General features: G+C 43.9%; 1 protein-coding gene across 2 annotated transcripts in view; it reads left to right on the forward strand.

Annotated features, from left to right (window-relative positions):
- SH3KBP1 (SH3 domain containing kinase binding protein 1) overlaps positions 1 to 19,837 on the forward strand; it is a 509,392-nt gene that overhangs the window by 478,094 nt on the left and 11,461 nt on the right. For both annotated transcript variants that reach the window (XM_088451614.1, XM_088451615.1), the window contains 3 exons: positions 13,482 to 13,591; positions 15,106 to 15,234; positions 16,442 to 16,698. In XM_088451614.1, the coding sequence (XP_088307740.1) occupies positions 13,482 to 13,591; positions 15,106 to 15,234; positions 16,442 to 16,698 (496 nt within the window). The remainder of the gene's footprint in view (positions 1 to 13,481; positions 13,592 to 15,105; positions 15,235 to 16,441; positions 16,699 to 19,837) is intronic.

Here is a 19,837-nt window from a genome sequence, read left to right on the forward strand (position 1 = left end):
TCTTAACCCCATTGAGAACCTCTGGGACAGATTGGAGCGACGGGTGCGTTCTAGGTTGACTCGACCTTTTTCATTGTCACAGTTGGTCACTGTACTTAAGGCGAATTGGCAAAACATACCGCCTGCTGTTGTCCAGGAACCAAGAAGGATGTCTGCAGCAATCACTGCACGTGGTGGACCTACACAGTACTGACATCAATAAAATCTTGTTGATCTATTTGCATTTAGTGTCCAATCACTTTTGTCTACATAGTGTACGTAATCATTTCCAACATTATTAGATACATCATATCTATTGGTGTGAACGCACACATTTGACAACGTCTAGCTTATTCAAAGTGGGGGTGAGACCAACGTGCGCAAGTGAGCACTGTAATTCGATGTAGAAGGGTCTGCTTTGTTGTAAACAGTACAGTATGCACTAACATAGGGTTTTACGTTCTCTCCCAATTTAAGTCTTTTCACTCATTTCTTCCTCAGTATCTACTACACACAATAATATTTGTAAGAGTACTTCAGTAGGGTCTGAGTCTGACCCCTCATTGTATTCAGGGCCTGATTCAGACACGCTCGCGAGCGCTGAGCGCTCGCAAGCGGGTCGATGTTGGCCAAGTGTGCATGCGCACGAGGGAGCCTGCTCCGTCGTGCGCATGCGCGAGACCCGCATAGCGACGGGCAAGCCGTCGCTATGGGTCTTGCTACAAAGGGGGCGTGCTGTCGATGGTGAGTGACAACACGCCCCCTTTGGTGGGCGTGCCGGGGGCGTGGTTGGCCAGACGGAGGCGTTCCCATGGGAACGCCTACCGTCTGGGGCCAGCCCCACTGGGCTGATAGAGCCAAAAGCACTCCAGGGATTGCGGCAACGAGACCCTACCACAAGGGTCTCGTCGCAAGCCCGCTGGTCGCGATGGTCAAGACCATCTTTTTGGCCGCTCGCTATAGCTGTGGGTGGTCACCCACAGCTATGCGAGCGGCCAGGAGGCCGCTCTAAAAAAAGAGAGGGAGGGCACTGATTCAGAGTGAGCGCTCTGAAAGAGCGTCCGGCTCTGAATCAGGCCTTCAGTCTCCTAATCATCAACGTGTACCCTGTGTAATAGCAAATCTTAATGTTTACATCATAGCTATAAAAATCAATCACACATGTGATTGTGCAGATGAGAATGGGGCAATGTCATGATGTGAAAGGGGGGAATGGAGGGAAATATGATTATGGAAGGCTCAGTTGCACAGAGTAGTGATGTAATCTTCCTATCACATGGATACAGGAGATTATGGAAGGCTCAGTAGCACAGACTAGTGATGTAATCTTCCTATCACATGGATACAGGAGATTATGGAAGGCTCAGTACCACAGAGTAGGGATGTAATCTTCCTAGCACATGCATACAGGAGATTATGGAAGGTTCAGTAGTGCAGAGTAGTGATGTAATGCCACTATCACATGGATACAGCAGATTATGGAATGGACAGTAGCGCAAAGTAGTGATGTAATCTTCCTATCACATGGATACAGGAGATTATGGAAGGCTCAGTAGCACAGACTAGTGATGTAATCGTCCTATCACATGGATGCAGGAGATTATGGAAGGCTCACTAGCGCAGAGTAGTGATGTAATCCTTTTATCACATGGATACAGGAGATTATGGAAGGCTCAGTAGTGCAGAGCAGTGATGTAATATTCTTATCACATAGATACTGTACAGGAGATTGTGGAAGGGACAGTAGCGCAGAGTAGTGATGCAATGCTCCTATCGCATACATACAGGAGATTATGGAATGGACAGTAGCGCAGAGTAGTGATGTAATGCTCCTATCACATGGATACAGGAGATTATGGAAGGGACTGTAATGCAGAGTAGTTATGTAATGCTTCTATCACATACTGTAGATACAGGAGTTTATGGAATGGACAGTACTGCAGAGTAGTGATGTAATGCTCCTATCACATGAATACAGGATCTTATGGAACGGACAGTAGTGCAGAGTAGTGATGTAATGCTCCTATCACATAGATACAGATTATGGAACGGAAAGTAGCGCAGAGTACTGATGTAATGCTCTTATCACATAGATACAGGAGATTATGGAATGGACAGTAGTGCAGAGTAGTGGTATAATGCGCCTTTCACATAGATACAGGAGATTTTGGAAGGGAAAGTAGTGCAGAGTAGTGGTATAATGCTCCTATCACATCTACAGGAGATTATGGAATGGACAGTACTGCAGAGTAGTGATGTAATGCTCCTATCACATGGATACAGGATATTATGGAATGGACAGTAGTGCAGAGTAGTGATGTAATGCTCCTATCACATGGGGACAGGAGATTATGGAAGGGATAGTAGCGCAGAGAAGTGATGTAATACTCCTATCACATGGATACAGGAGATTATGGAAGGTACAGTAGTGCAGAGTAGTTAAGTAATGTACCTATCACATGGTTAAAGGGAGACTGTGGTGTCAGACTCACCACTATAATAATGTGGACATCTAACTTTGGTATCATAGGGGCCTATTTACTAAGCAGTGTTAGAAGAAGTGAAGAGTGAAAAGTTATAAGGTGCCAGCCAATCAGCTCCCAACTGTCATTTTTCAAACACAGCCTGTTATATGACAGTTGGGAGCTGATTGGCTGGCACCTTATCACTTTTCACTTCTCCTAACACTGCTTAGTAAATAGACCCCATAGAGTGGTGAGTACAACCCGCCACCCACCCCCCAGGGGTGGCGGGGATAGCCCCAGGCTATCAGCCTAGGACAGGGGTGCCCTGGAGAGGGGAACCCCTTTATTGGAGGAGTCCCCAACTCCCCATGGATCCCTGGCCTGGGCTGACTAGCGGTCAGGACAGATGCTGCGGCTGGGGGGCCCAGTGAAAGGGCTCCCCTGGCTGTGGCATTAGTCCCCTGCTAGAAAGGGTCCCGAGCTGGTTTTAAATACCGTGTTTCCCTGATAATAAGACCTACCCCGAAAATAAGCCCTACCCTTACTTTTGGAAAACGGTCCAAAATTAGCCCTACCCCAAAAATAAGCCCTAACTAAATCCCCATTTTGTCCGGTCCCTGCCTGCGCTACACTAAAATGCCCCCAGCTCCCCCTCCGCATGAAATGGATGCCGCTGTTAAAGATTTAACAGTGGCATCAAATCACAGCTGCAGCATCTCACTCTCTCACAGTGAGCACGCGGCAGCTGGCGTGCGTGGCAGCGTCATTTACAGCAGCGCCGCGGAGGAGAGGAGAGAAAAAGAGGAAAAAAAATAAAGGTAAGTAAATAATTGTATTGAATTATTGAAATTGCTATCAATGTTATTTAAAATGAGCCCTACCCCGAAAATAAGCCCTATGGAGTTTTTTGGACCCCCAAAAAAATAAGACAGTGTCTTATTATCGGGGAAACACGGTACAGGGGGAACCTCACGCCAATTTTTTTCTCCATATATTTAAAGCCAGGTCTGGCCCTGCTGCCTGGTGCTGGTTCTTAAATTACTGTGGAACCCTACACATTTTGTTCCCACTAATTTTAAGAACCAGGACTGGCCGGCAAGTCCAGGGCTGGTTAGTCTTTTGGGGGGGAAAACTCACGTAATTTTTTAAAAAACATTAACCCGGATTTAACCATTTACAGAAATAAACATACACAAATCACAATGATTTGTGTATGTTTCTGACCATCTCGCAGCTCAGGGGGTTGAGAGATTGAAATGTGATTTTGACAGAGAGTTTGCTCCTATCTCACCCGAGTTTGTCATCACGATTCTTGGTAAATTTGAGAGATGTATGTTTTAGGTGAAAAGTACTTCCAATTTGGCCCGATGGTGATTTAATTCGAGATTGCTATCTCACCCGAGTTTTACGAGTGAGATGAGAGAAATCTCTCTCTAACTCACCCGACTTTTGCCTTTAGTAAATTTGCAAGCAGGAAAAAATTAATAAATCACCCGAGATGGTCATCTCGACCTATGTCGAATCTTAGTAAATTTACCCCAATGTGTCATTACTAGGGATAATGACTCATCATTATATCAAATTGAGCTTTTCTCTCATGGTACATATTTCTTACTTTATTTTTTTTAATGATTTTCTCCATCAGACATCTCTTGTGTGTCCATGATATACTGTATGCTTCGGAGGGATGGGCCCTTTCAATTCTATAAACCCTTGACCATCGTTTCCACATCCAATATGTTACATGGTTATTCTTTATGGCATGGCAAAAAAAAAAATTACTGATTGGAAGAAAAAACTATTTAATACATACCTTTATTATCGTATTAAACAGCCCGTAACAAGCATTTATATTTATGTAAGGGAACTCATTGTAAATGAGCTATAATTCATTTTGGAATAAAACATACCCATATTTATTCCTGATTCTAGTTTTGTATAGTACAGTGTGTTAGCATTGGTGCGTAGCAAAAAAATAAAAATTGTGTCATGCATAGGGACAGCTACAAGGATCAGTGCTACTTCAGTTTGATGTAAAAAATGTTTACAGTACTAGCTGAAGTAATCTTCAAGTTATTAAGTTTTATTATGTGATGTCGTCCAAATCCATCCAGTGGAAGGCCCAGAAAAGGCTCCCTGGGTCAAAGTTCTGCCCAGCGCACTCCGCCTTGAGGTCCCGACCGGGACCCCAACCACTCCATTAGGATTCCCAGACGAATTGTCACCCCTCTGTGAAGTTTTCATCCAAATCCATCCAGTGGAAGGCTCAGAAAAGGCTCTCCGGGACAAAGTTCTGCCCATCGTACACCAACAGGAGGGCCGACTGGAACCCTAACCCTCTAATATCTGGCCAGGATCCAACTAGACCACCTCGCGTTTGTTTCATCCCAATCAATGCAGTGGTGTCTGATTGCATAACCAGACAAACAAACCTATACATTTTATATATAAAATGTTGTTCATTTAAAATTGGACACAAGGCCTATTTTTAAGCATATCTACAGTATGCGTTAATTTTAAACTTTTTGCGTGTCCCTCACTTGCGCTTCCTTGTGTCTGGAGACTCAGCCCAGTGAGTATTTTATAAATAGCATTTATCTACAACACCATCTTTCACCAATTTATTACACACATAAATCCTTGGTGGAGGTCCTCTTCTGTATGCTTTTAATCCTTAAAGATTTTTTTAAAATCTATATACATGACGCAAAGTGCTTTTTGAGGAACACTGTTGCAGGCCTGTCACTGCTGAGCAATGTAGAAAAGCTTCGCTCTGATTGGTCAGAGGAGAGAATCAATCTAATTGGTTAGTAGTATACAATATACTGTAGTTCATTGATACATCTTATAAATTAACTATGTTGTATCAATGTAATTAATAGTTGTTAGATGCAACATGGAGTGTAACCGTTACTAACCATTCAATGGTTGTGTCTCTGGCATGGTACTGCATGATAATAGAACATATATGATATGTATAGCTCCAAATAACCACAGAAATGCCCTTTTTTGGGCAATGTATTTTACACCTGCACCTTTGACGCAAATGCACCCACTTCTAAATGGCTGTCAGTATATGCAGTTGCATATATTTTTAAAGGTTGAACCTACACAGATGTACTCCCATTAAGGAAGTTAAAATTTTAAAAATGGAACTTACAGGCAGATGTATCTGCCATCAAAAAATTTGGGATGAATTGGCACAACGACTGTGAGCGAGACCTTATTGCCCAACATCAGTGGCCAACTTCACTAATGCTCTATTGGCTGAATGGGTGCAAATTCACACAGAAAAGAGGAGGCTTTTATAGTAGCAAAGTGGGGACCAAATCCACATTAATGTCAATAATTTTGGAACAAGATGTTCAAAAACTACTTACTGTCCAGTATGTGTGTGATGTTCAGTTGTCCACACGCTTTTGGCCATGTAGTGTATATACAGTAATATCTTCAGTGTAGTCTACTTTAGTGTGTCGGTTAATGGTGGAATCTAAATGAGTGGAATTAAATCTAAATATTACTCTTGGCTGCTGAATCACACCTAGTGACTATTTATAACGTAAACATGTTGATATTTATCTGTAAAATGCTGCTGTCTGTAACCTTTACACACCCACACAAATAAAAAGCAAACTACTCCATGTAGCTATACAATATAGTTTAATATTACAACACCCCTTAAGGTAGGTACACATTGTCCATAAATTTTAGCCTAGACGTCTAGCAACTAGACGGTTTGCCTGCATACATTATACAGTGTGAATGCCAAGCTCTACTATATGAATGCTACTTCGGTTTCTTTTGCCTTAGTGCCCCTTTCTGTACCAGGGCCATAAAGACGGGTGTGTGCCACCGCCCAGAGTGCAGATCTGGGGTGGCTGCACGGTCCTTGGAAGAAAGACATGCCCAGTGCCCATCTTTGTGCTCCCCCAGACCTGACTTCATGGCATCACACGCGTTGGGGGCAGAGTGAGCCATCACAGGGCGCCCTGCTACACGCTGTTCTGGACTAATTAGAATAAGATACATTTCAACTTTCCATTCTTGGACACACCTTCACAAGCTATGCTCAACCATGGATAACTCTACAACCTGAACTGTTGGGGTGTCCTGAGGACCGCGCTTGGGAACCTTTGAACTAGATGATTGCATTCAGGCAGTATAATCTAAAGCTGTGCCCTGTGAAAAAGTGTCAATGTCCAACCTCATGACAATTTAAAAAAACATTCCTTTACTTAATTAAAGTTTTCCTTTTTGCTACTTCTGCATACTGTTTGTTTTTGTGGTTTGTCTCAATTATGGTTTACATCTGGACTATGGGCCTGATTCAGAGCCGCTCGTAAGCGGCTGCTCGTTCGTTCCGAGCGGTTTGCGCAACTGCGCATGCGTACGGATTTTAATACACATGCGCGAACCAGTCAGTGCGGCCGAAAATCGTTTGTTCGCTAAATAGCGAATGCCTGCTATTTTGAGTGACAGGAGGAGGCGTATGTGGGTGGTAACAGGGGAAGGTGCTTGAAAACGAGGAGTGGAGATCAGAACGCAGGCGTGCTTAAAGGTCAAAACGGGCGTTTTATGGGTGTGCATAATTAATACAGCAGCGTCATTGACCACGTCACTGGGTTATTTTATAGTCAGAACTGCTCGCAAGATTGTGGTAGGAAAAACCAACCACAAGAATAGCGAGCAGTTCATACGCTGGTCGATGTACTCGATTAATCTAATAAATAGCGGACATGACGTAGCATGCGAGCGGCCAGGGGGCGTAGTTATTCAAAAAACGACCGCAAGTTTTGTTCGCTCGTTCAGACATGGAGGCGTCAACAGACCGCAAAGAGCGAACGGTTCATTTGAATAGCCACCCCCTTTTCCTGAATGACCGTCCGCAAATAGCATCTGGCTCTGAATCATGCCCTATGTTTGTTATTACATGTTATAGTTTTGTGCTTCTCCAATACAGTACATTTGTAAGGCGCAAGACACATCCCCTGAACAATATAGGACAAAACTCGAACCCAGGGCCTGATTAATCACAGATCGCAATTGCAACTGCGTACGCAGATCGGTCAATGGTGCACCGCAATGCGCATGTGAGAGTTAGCATTGCGATCACTCACGCAGATACAAAGCCATCGCAGACAGAGGGATGGAACGTCAGCTTTTGGGGGGGGTGACAGGGGAGTGGTCGGAGAAACGCTGGCGTGCCAGTCCATTTGAACGCCGTTGCATGGGCATGCATAAATTAGCTACTGAGACGGCATACGCAGCTTGTGTACTTACTGCGTGCAACGAGGTTAGCAATTTCTAAATAAGGTCAGACCTGTTGTAATTGTACGTGAGGGTACGATGTTACTCGATGTTCCTGATGTATATGCAGGTTTGCAAGGTATTACAGATGTGCAAAAGCAGTAGTGAGCATCTCTGTAATAGCTTTGTGATTGCAGTTATTAGCATATTTTCACAACAGACCTTCGTGCGTAATCGCAGCTGCAATCGTCAGGCCCTAGTGCAATAATCACCACACTTTTATCTAATTTCAACATGTTCATGCCTCAAAATTAAATCTCAATTTTGGACAGGTCAGCAAAACTAGGTGTAGCCCCAATTTACCTTCGCTCCTCCTCCTTCCATTGAGCGATGGAAATTTTTGTTCTTCTGCTACCTTGGCCCCATAACCAATGTGCTCTGGTGGAAAACTTGGTGCACATGTGAAAATAAAGGAGCAGGGCACTAACAGAGAGGTTTGCACTGTGATTGGCTATTTTGCACATAGTAAATGACCACAGTATTTCTCTTGGTAATTCTCCACAGTATCCAATGCTCAGGTATATTACAGACTGTTGATCACTGAGGGATTGATTCAGAGGTGGCCGTGGCGGCATCTTTTGCTGTAGTCGCACCTGCGGCTCTATGCTTCGATCTTCAAACAACTGAAACGCCCACTTGCAGCATCTTAGGACAGTAGATTACCGGCACTGTACATATTCAGACGCACCATCGGTATAGTATAGCCTCCAGTGTGAGCGGCTGTGCGTCTTTGAACCCTGTCATTTTCAGCGACACACCCACAAGCTATTAACTCCCAGGAACGCGCTCCATCATTCTTGGGCCGTGCATAAGAGTCCGTGCTGCATCTCCGGGCGCAGACAATCGGAGCACATGTACGCTACGACTCAGATACATGCGCAGATGTAAAACATCGGCCGACTGCAAACAACATCGGCTCTGCACCCTCCACTGAATCAGGCCCTCGGGCTGGTAAAATGCAGGTCATACATTATTAATGCTGATAGTAACAGTGTGCACACACAGGTGCTGTTTGTAGATCATTTACCCTTTCATTTCACTAGCAAGTGACTCATGGCATATGTTCAATAAAGGTTGATTTTGAGATTTGTAAATGAATGTAAGAGCAAGGCAGCATAAATGAAGTCCTGTGTATGTTACTTATAGCACAATGGCCTTCATTCAGAGGCACTCGCAAAATGCGAGCGGCCTCTTGTCTTTTGAAGTGCAGCCTCCTGGTCGCTAGCTAAGCTGTGGGTTACCACCCACAGCTTTAGCGTCCGACCAGTCTTGACCATCGAGACCATCGGGGCTTGCGACAAACCCTTGAGGTTGGGTCTCGGCACCCGCAAGCCCCAGGGAGCTTCCTGCTCTGATCGAGCAGGAAGCTCCCCATTGACATCACTGCTGATGTCAGTGCAGCCGCCACAAAATAGCAGGCGTTCCTTAAGGAACGCCTCCGTTTGTGAAACCACCTCCCCTCCCCGCCTACTAAATGGGGCGAGCTGTCGATCAACATTGACAGCCGCCCCGTTGGTAGCGAGCCCCGGAGCAAGAGAAGTTCTCTTTCGCTCCGGGGCTTGCGCACGAGCAGTGCGGCCACTACGCGTGCGCAGGGCCTAAACATCGACTCACTTGTGAGCGTGTCTGAATGAGGTCCAATATGTGTAGTGTAGTGCTTGTGTCAGCACAGATATAACTGTGATTGTAGATGTATGAGCAGAAGTGTAATGTGTGCAGGAAAAAACTGTAATTATAATGCAGAGAGTGGCTGCTGGTGTAAATGTCTAAGGGTTTAGTGTTGTATGTAAACGATGTAATATGTGGTGCTTAATAGAATGTATAAGAGAAATTATAGTTACAAAACAAAGAGCCTGATTCAGGCCATGCCAATGTTTACGCAGACCAAGCGATTGTTTGCCATTGCACATGTGTGTAAGCCGCACTTTGCCGTGCAGCGATTGTTTTGTGATTACGCCCGTACAGAGGATCTATTCACAAAGTGAGTGACAGGTAGTCAGTGTTTGGGGGAGGTAATGGGGGTGGTTAGGCAAACGCAGGCTTTACAGGACTGTTTACATTTTACGCTGCATAAATGGGCTATTGCCATTTCCTTTGCAGGATGAGATCTCCCTGCGTGTAAGGAGGTCTGCAGTGTTTACAGCTGGTCAGATCTGCTGTATGGCTGCCCGATCTGCACAGATGTTTACGCTGTTGTAGGTCGTAGGACGGATATGAGAAGGCCGCAGTGGGCGCCCCTATGCTTGGTTGTGCTTTGATAGGCATTAGAATATTTTAACGACTGCGATCCGTGAGAGAATGCACTTGCAATTGCATTAGCCTATATCTCTGAATCAGGTCCAAAAACCAATATACCTACTGTATATACCTCTCTCACTAGAATGCGTATTGCTGTGTACTGAGAAGTAGGTGAGCACATGAACTCGCACTCAGAACATAATACTACAAAACACAGGTAACTTAAACTGCAGAGTTTCAGTGGTTATCCCACCTTCATCAGTATGTGAATGCAAATTAATTTAACAATCATATTTAAAAATATATATATAATTGACAGTAATAACCAACTCCACACATTTTCATCAATGACTAATCCAATGTGTGTGTATTACCCACTAAGCACGTGCCTGGGGGCACCACTTGCTGGGGGCAGCACAGCATGCCCCCTCATCAGTACCTCACCACTGGCTGGTTGAAAAAATGAGCAACTGGGACTGCTCAACAGTTGAAAGATCTTTCCCTGCAGCAGTGTCTACACAGTGATTACATGCTACACGGGCGGGTGCGGAATACTAACCACGGCAGAGGAGGGACGAGGGCAGTGCAGGGGTGGAGGCTGGTGGGGGAAGGATGGCCCTCATACTCCTCCCTGTGTGATGTCACACCACCAAGACGGCATCTGGTCTGCCTAATGAAGCTTAAGCCTGCACCAATTTTGCCATTGTGACTGATGGGATTTAACACAGTATTGATCCCACAGCTGTTGCAATATCCATGGCTTTAATGCATAGTGGCTGATTCTCCTGCATCTGGATGTTTTTCATAGAATCCATTATTTATAACCTAAAAATGAAAAATTAAATTGTGGGGAGGGGGGCAGTAATGTTGTGCCTAGGGACAGTCTGACCCCTAAATCCACCCTTGGCATGAGGTTTCTCATTTAAATGAGTCATGGCCAGACCTAAACTTTAAACATAGTGGGTGGAATTCAGTTGCAGGTGATTCCCCAAATATTGACAATTTTCGCTTACACACAAAGGAATATAGAGTGATATTGGACTACAGTAATTTTCAGGTACAGTATGTGTGCGGAAGCACATTACAAGAATTGAATTCCACCCAATCATTAATTAATACTTACATCACACCTAACACAATTCCATAAATGTTAAAATGTTATTGATGCAGCATGCTGCAATCTATGGGCCTGATTCAGATCCGCACACAAGCGCATATCGGTCACAAGCGGGTCGATGGCCGGGCAGTGCGCATGCGCGAGCCCCACAGCGAGTGAGAAATTCACTCACTCCGGGGCTCGCTACAGACGGGGCGGATGTCGATGTTGATCGACAGCTTGCACCATTTTGTAAGTGGGGGGGTGGCTGGACGAACGGAGGCCGTTTGTGGGCGGCCCTACTGACATCACTCATGATGTCAGGAGTGAGCTTCCTGCTCTATTTGAGCAGGAATAATATTATTACTACATCAGACTTTGGACCTGATTCACTACCGATTGCAACTGTGATTACGCACGCAATCAGCCGATTGTTGCATTGCGCGCATGCAGACCACATGCGTATGTATCGCAGTGCGCATGTGCAAATTAGCCACTGCGATCAGGACTGCGATCGTAGTGACTACGCAGACCCATCGCACAGTGATTGACAGGAAGTGCCGTTTGTGGGTGGTGACAGGGGGTGGTCAGCGAAAAGCAGGTGTGCCATGGCGTTCAAACGCCGTTACAGGGGCGTGCATAAATTATCCACTGCGATGCCCTATGCAGCTTGAGTACTCACAGCATGTGATGAGGTTAGCAATTTCTGAGTAAGGTCAGAGCTTGTGCAAGTGTGCGTGAGGCTACGATTGTACTCGATGTTACCGATGGCTACTCAGTCTTGCTAAACATTACGGATGTGTGTAAGGTAAGGTGGGCCTCCCTATATAGTGCTGCAACGGCATAGCAATCGCAATGGATTAACATATCCCATGGGAACGCCTCCGTTTGGGCTGCCACCCCCCCGGCCCGTCTTCCAAACGGGGCGAGCTGTCAATCAACATCGACAGCTCGCCCCCTTTGGAAAGAGACCCGCTACGACCGGCGCTGTCGGTCGTAGCGGGTCTCACGCATGCGCACGAAGGAGCCGGCTCCCTCGTGCGCATGCGCACTAGACAAACATCGAGGCGGCCGTGCGGTCGTAGACCGGACGGGCGCCTCTGAATAAGGCCCTTGGTCCCTTGTGTATGAAATTCTACAACATCTTTCTTTGTGTAAAATGCCTTTATTGCTGGCGTTCCGGGAGTAGTTTCAGGACGCAAAGTACGGGAGCAGATTTTAGTGCTGCATGTAACAATTTAGCCTTGGGATCAGAGCACATGATGTGACTACCCGTCATGCCTTGTTATAGTTATTGAGCTTGTAAAATAATTGCATGCTGTTTTATAAGTGATGTGTTAATTTAACCACCTGTTAATGTTGTTTTTGACCTTTTGACATTGTTGTTATTAGAATCTTATCTATAACCAGGAAACATGATGCAGACCCCATGGATGGTGGTTTTCACATAGTATGTAGCCACTGATTTTAATTCATTTAAAGATATATTTCTTAGCTACTGCGTAGAAAATGGGTGGATTCAAGTAAACAATGACTTGTTCATTAATATACTACTGTACCAACTGAACTTGTTATTTAACCAATAAAAATGAATCAGAACTTAGTTTTCAGTGAAGCTGCCAGAAATTGTTCAGGCCTTCTGGCCGTGTTTTCTGTACCTTGTCATTAAACAAAATCCTATACACCATAAGGCAAGGTCAGACTCAGTGTGTGTTTTTCTATTTCTGCACTTTTTATCCTATAGCCGAAGCTGCTCCCATGGTGCAGAGCACACAGGAGTGTGTTGTGATAAGGTATAGATTCTGCACCCCATCTCCTGTATTGTATGATAGATGGGCACCTCCAGCTACCCAAACATGCTTTAGTCACTGACATTGGTTTCACATTGATAGCGGCCTAAGGCTGCTGCCACATGGGAACATTGTGCCTTGGTTGTTGTAGGCACAGTGACTGTTGCCTGCGCACACTATCCAGTGTAAGTGACCATGTGACATTGGCCGATGTGTGACTCTGCTACTGACCAGAACACTATGGCATTGGCTCTCAAAGGGTCAATCCATATTTATTCTCAGAACCAAAGAAGCCAACATTTTATCATCTGTCATTGTTCATTCGCATCATCGCTGTAACCAGGAATGTGGGCTGAGATACATGCTCATATAATTATAAGATGTCATTGTTCCATTTGTTATACATTTTAGAATATACTGTACTTGCACATCTGAGGAAGATATAAATAATAAAATCAACCATTGTGAAGAAAACCTTCAAAGGTAATATAGAAAGAATCCCAATTCCTAGTCTCAGAAGTGTTAGTGAGAAGCTGACAAGTGTCAGAGATCCCTTAGTCTTGTCTATCTACTCAGGTATTGCTAAGTCTGTATTTTATCTTGTAGATGTTGAAGGCTTTGATTCTGTTGTGTCAGTTGGGGAGAAACTTAGTCATCCTACTGCATCCAGACCTAAATCCAGCGGGAGACGTCCACCTTCCCAGTCTCTGACGTCGGTGAGGCTTGTGCCTGCGGGCATGTTTGAATAAAGAAATGCTTACGCACTGCATGGTTATTTATATATAATAATTTCAGTACTTGCAGATGGGTAAGCTCGCTCCAGTTAAGAAGTTTAGACTATTGGGGACCACTCTCACATACAGACATATGATTGGTACAGAAACAAGAGATTTTGAAGGAACGGAGGGATTCTAGGAGTAAAATCTGTGACAGCAAATTTTCTTTGGCATAAACCAGTAGTATCACACTTGGAATGTATTATCATATAATATCCACAGATATGTGGTACTACAGATCTAGGATCTGCAAGGGTATGTTAGGTCAACAGTGATCATGTCCACATTCATCATGTCTACATGGATGACATGTTGAAATGATAGAATGTTGAACTAACATCCCTGATAGGCCTAGCGGTCACTACCTAGTCCCGACGCCTGCAGTTTCTCCAGCGTGGCTTCTGGGGACCGCTAACCCTTTCCCTAGTGCATAACCCTAACTCCCTCTCTTCCCACAGCCTAACCCTCCCCCTGCAGCTTAGCCCTAGCCTTCCCCTCACAAGCTAACCCTAACCCTCCCCCTGCAGCCTAACCCTCCCCCTGCAGCTTAGCCCTAACTTTCCCCTCACAGCCTAACCCTAACCCTCCCCCTGTAGCCTAACCCTCCCCCTGCAGCTTAGCCCTAACTTTCCCCTCGCAGCCTAACCCTCCCCCTGCAACCTAACCCTCCCCCTGCAGCTTAGCCCTAACCTTCCCCTCATAGCCTAACCCTCCCCCTGCAGCTTAACCCTAACCCTCCCCCTGCAGCTTAGCCCTAACCTTCCCCTCATAGCCTAACCCTCCCCCTGCAGCCTAACCCTCCCCTGCAGCTTAGCCCTAACCTTCCCCTCATAGCCTTACCCTAACCCTCCCCTGCAGCTTAGCCCTAACCTTCCCCTCATAGCCTAACCCTCCCCCTGCAGCCTAACCCTCCCCTGCAGCTTAGCCCTAACCTTCCCCTCATAGCCTAACCCTAACCCTCCCCCTGCAGCTTAGCCCTAACCTTCCCCTCATAGCCTAACCCTAACCCTCCCCCTGCAGCCTAACTTTAACCCTCCCCATGCAACCTAACCCTCCCAGCAGCACCTAACCGCCTGCATTCTGAGAATTTTGACATTTTACATGGTGACATTTCATCTGAGGATGTTGACATGGTGCATGTCAACTTGTTGAACCCTGTCAACATTGTGGTATCATCATTACGAATGTCGACATGTTAGCTGTTGACAATGTGACTTTATCCCATCTGCAATGCTGTTACAAGTGACACAAAGATATATTCCCATATTTAACATTTGTCTTAGTGTAATAGTTATTCATTTTAATATTCATTTACACAGTATATATGAAATCAGTGTCATTAGAACATACAGTATTCTTCCTGCAGTATAAGTAGCATATGGTTTTTCTTTCTCATTTTCACCTTTGTCTCACGTTTAATTGTTACATTATTTTGTTTGTCTGTTTTGTTGCAGTCATCTCTTTCTAGTCCAGATTTTTTTGATTCTCCAAGCCCAGAGGACGATAAGGAAGATATTGCTAATCTAGCACAGAGAGCAGTAGACCCATCCAAGAAGTCCCCCAGATGTGCCACAGGATCGCAGGTAAGTCACTTACAGCAAGTTACACTTACCAGTATAAAGTACAGATTTACAGCATATTTTTGTGTCTGGTATTATGGCATGATCACAACAAGCTATGTATTTGTATTTAGCATACCAGACCATAGAGAGCAAAAGAAAGTGCTATTCTGTAGTGTTTTCCCAAGCTGCAATTATAAATTAGAGGAAATTAATAGACCCTGTGATTGATGGCTTGATGTAGTTTCCATCACACATAAACTGACAAAATATATGTGGTTCTGCAGTACTGTTTTATTTGCACATGTGCCTAATTCATAACTCCCAACTGTTCCACATTAGATGGGACAGTCCCGATTGTAATGGATGTTAATCCTGAGCAGTGGCGGCTGCAGCGTGGTCAAAATTCAAATACGGGAGCCACACCAACTGCCAGTGATGTTTGGCAGCATTTAGGGTGGCAGTTGGTGTAGCTCCACTATTTAAATTTTGGACCATGCTGTAGCACCACCTCTGGAGCCGCTGCTGATCCTGAGTGTGGGAATGTTGGGAAGTATGTCCCGCTCACTGCTGCCCTGCCACAGGCATGCATGGCAATGTAGCAATATCTTTAGGGGAGGTGAGTGTGATTGGGGGAGGTCTAGCACATCAGAAGCACTAAACATGCTCCCTGTGTGAATGGTCACATCTCATCATAACAAATCCAGGACACATCATAACGTGACTACACATCCCTGCTCACTGCATCTAAATTTGGAAAAGTATAAAGTTAGGAAGCATGCTAATTTTCCACCAAGCACACTTCCCTGTCTTTGTACCCAAACCCCCTCCCTGCCCCCTGAAAAAAGAATAAACAGTAAGGGTTAGATTTACTAAAGCTTCTAAAACAGAAAAGTGGCAGCAACCATTCACATTCTAGCTATAATTTCTCTATTGTTGTAGAAAATGATACACAGAATCTGATTGGTTGCTATGGGCAACATCACCACTTGTCTGTTTTAGAAGCTTTAGTAAATATACCCCTAAAAGTGTAAATACTACTACAAAGTCCAACCTCCACATTAGGACCAGCCCCTCATCCCTTCACCTTTACATTGTTCTCCTAAATGGCTGCTCTCTAGCCTGAGTGCTAGTGATTTACTGCACATAGGAGCCATGTCTTGATCATAGGCTCTTTGTGTTATGTATAAGAATTAATGTTTGCCATGTATGTTTTCTGTTGCTTTTACAGGTGCCAGATAACAGAGCTATGTTGCCCCCAAAACCAGGAGGCTTGATCTCAAGTGTTAGCTTCTCACATGGAGCTCCTGGTGCCCCATCAGCATTCCACTCTGTCACCTCAAGTAGTCACAGGTCAAACTCTCCATCCTTTGGTGGTAGCTCTGAAGTAAGACACAAAGCTGAGCACAACCAGTCACCACTTGAAGAGCTGCAGACACAAGTGAAAGAACTGAGAAGCATCATTGAGACAATGAAGGACCAGCAAAAGTAAGCTGTGTTATGTGAGCTTAGACTGACCACCGCTAAGCATATAACACAAACAAACAGATATACAATGAAAGAATTGCGCAGAAGTTGTGCCATAGGGGAAGCAATTCCCCTCTGCAAGCCCCACTTCCTGTGTAATTCTTTTCACTTTCTCTTTTTGCACATTTGCTATTTAAGGAGATTTTTCAACTGATCAACACAAAATGCTGTAAAGATTTTTGCTTAATTAATTACAAACAAACAAGTAACAATTGATTAGATAAGTAGTCACCGGTTTTTGCTAAAATGCACCTTGGTAAGCGCTCCTGCAATTAGTTGCCCAATTATTTGAAGCCTACCTGTTTACAAATAATGTATTTCAAAGCATTTTAAGATAATCCACCTGTCTGTGATAGAACCCACATATGGTTAGTAGTTTCCAATCATGATGGTCACAGAACATTCAAAGCAAATCAGGGAAAGGTAAAAGTAAAACTTTGCTATAGAAAAATCTAACCTAGGGCTAAATTTACTAAGAATCGTGTCGGTCCGAGATGGCATTCCCATGAGTTTGCCATGATTTTCAAACACAGATATTTACTAAAGCCAAACACGGGAGTAAAAACATGAATCGTATTTCAAAACACGGGGAAAAATACAAATAGAAGTATACAGTATACACCATCGGGAAAAAGGGGGGACTGCGCTAGTACAAGTTTTAATATGAGATATTAGAAAATATTATACTATACCAGTGCTTGATTGATCAGTAAATCAGGCTTCTTTCAATCATAAAATATTTAATGAGAGACAAACATATTACACATATATTGCACCAGCGAGTATTAAAATATTGACACAATCAATAAGGTATCACTATTTGATGCAAAATATCCAGTGCCAGCTGTTGTTCTCAATGCTCTATATTGTGGGCTAGAAACACAAGTAGTACATGAATTCACTGTCCCAAATGTCTCCGCTAAGTAAAAGTATAAGATACGGACATTCAATGGGCAATTCGATATGTTGTGTGTTTTGCTCACTGTCTGTAGTTGTTTGATCTCCCAGTATTATCACAGCGTGCTGGGAGGCTGATTCCAGCGCTCTACTCGATGTTAGTAGGGAGCTCTTGGCTCTAGGGCCAGCAGTATAGAGCTTGTGAGTGCCAGTACTTCTGTGTGTGCAGGGGCCGCGGCATGCAGTGTATTAGGTGTGGCCTTTTGTACGTTATGAGTGCTCCCCTCAGATGAGTCTCCGCCCGCTGGATTCGACCCCCACCATTGCTTTAGTATTGCATACATGCCGGGCTAAGTCCAGGCTGTGCAGTCCTATGTAACGGTTGGTAGCAGTGTTCGTAAAAGCACGGTGATAGCCCGTAGAGCAGCAGCAGTAACTGGTATTAACCCTTTTGATGCATTTCACTCGTCAGGAGCTTTATCAAGATAAGGGTGTCCAGTCAAACGCCTCTTCTTATACCTTAGTGTTAATTGGTTGATATCCAACATTTGGGGTTGATTTGATTATCTGCCTCATTTGTAATAATTGCACATAGTAAAAAGTCCCGGTGAACACTGCTTGAGAGAAGCCATAGATTCACACAAAAATATACATCCATAGAAGTCATATACATATATTCTAATATCGCACATAGCACAGTGAATCTTTTTTGTTTGTTTTCACGTTTCATGTCATATTTGTTTTACTTTACTATATATATATTATCTGTTCCTACACATAGTTAATTTTCCGTCATCTCTATCCTCTAGTAATTTGTCATTGGTAAATGTTATATTATCTCATTGTTATACTATTAGTTATATCTTATATATCATTCAATTGATAGATTTTTATCTTCATTTTGAATTCAATTTAAATTCCATAATTCCTTACATATAGCTGTGTTTTATATACTTATATATGTGTAACTTATACATGTACCCAATAACTTTGCATACTCACATAAACCTAAAGTATTATGGTTTGAATACAAAGAGGTAATATGTTCTTTAGAAAAAAAGTACATACTAATAATATTAACCTGTACAGTACCTTCAAACCTAATTACATTTTAAAAGTTGATTTATTTGACTACGATTAGTGTGACAGTGATTTTACATGATACATCTGATTGTTCACCATCTGCACCATCTGCACACAGATCAATTTAGATAAAGGTGCTTGGCAGTGTGGAAAATCCATTCTAAATTCCCATAAGCTACTGTCAGAATCCACATGGACCGTCACATTAGGTGTTTTGTACATATGTGAAAGTCCTTTTTGTAAATATGCAACATCTGAAGAAAAAAGCTAAACATAAATCCTATGTAACATATGGGCCATCACACATCTTTATCAGTTCACTTCTACATCTCACATTGTGCGTTTCATATCCAGGCCAAAAATACCTCCAACCGCTTTGATTTGATTAATCTCTCTGATAAAAGATATTTCATTATTATGTCACTTGCTGCAAATAATAACAAGAAACAACAAAGGAAAGTCTAATTATATCCCCAAATATCTATACATCATAGAGAAGGAAGTAAAAACCATTCAAACTCTGCTAATGAAAGAATTCATTGGCAGCTGGAACTTGATGTATACATATCTTTTTTTCCATAGTACCTAAATGAGCATGACTGTTGGTGTAATGGTTAGCATTACTGCCTCATAGTACTGAGGTATTGGATTCGACCCCCACCATGGCCCTAACTATGTGGCCTTTGTATATTCTCCTCTTGCTTGCATGGGTTTCCTCTGGGTGCTCCAGTTTCCTCCCACACTCCAAAAATGTGCTGGTTTGTTAATTGGCTCCCAACACAAATACTAAACCTAGTGTGTATGTGTGTGTACATGTGGTAGGGAACATAGATTGTAATCTTTACTGGCAGGGCCGGCAATCTTGGGGCCCAGTACACTCATATTTTTGGGCCCCACCATTCCTCCCCAGTAGATACAAGCCAGTCAGCCATTGGCTCCCCTGTGTCTCTCCAGCCTCATCTCTCTGTCTCTCCAGCCTCACCCTTGCCTGTGTCTCTTAGCATTATCCCCCTTTGTCTCTCCAGCCTCATCCTTGCCTGTGTTGCTCAAGCCTCATTCCCCCTTCTCTCAGTCTCATCCCGTGTCTCCAGTCCCATCTCTTCTTATGTCTCTCCAGCCT

This window comes from Taudactylus pleione, unplaced genomic scaffold (genome assembly GCF_031769625.1).
Source record: "Taudactylus pleione unplaced genomic scaffold, aTauple2 ptg000026l, whole genome shotgun sequence".
Taxonomy (NCBI): Eukaryota; Metazoa; Chordata; class Amphibia; order Anura; family Myobatrachidae; genus Taudactylus; species Taudactylus pleione.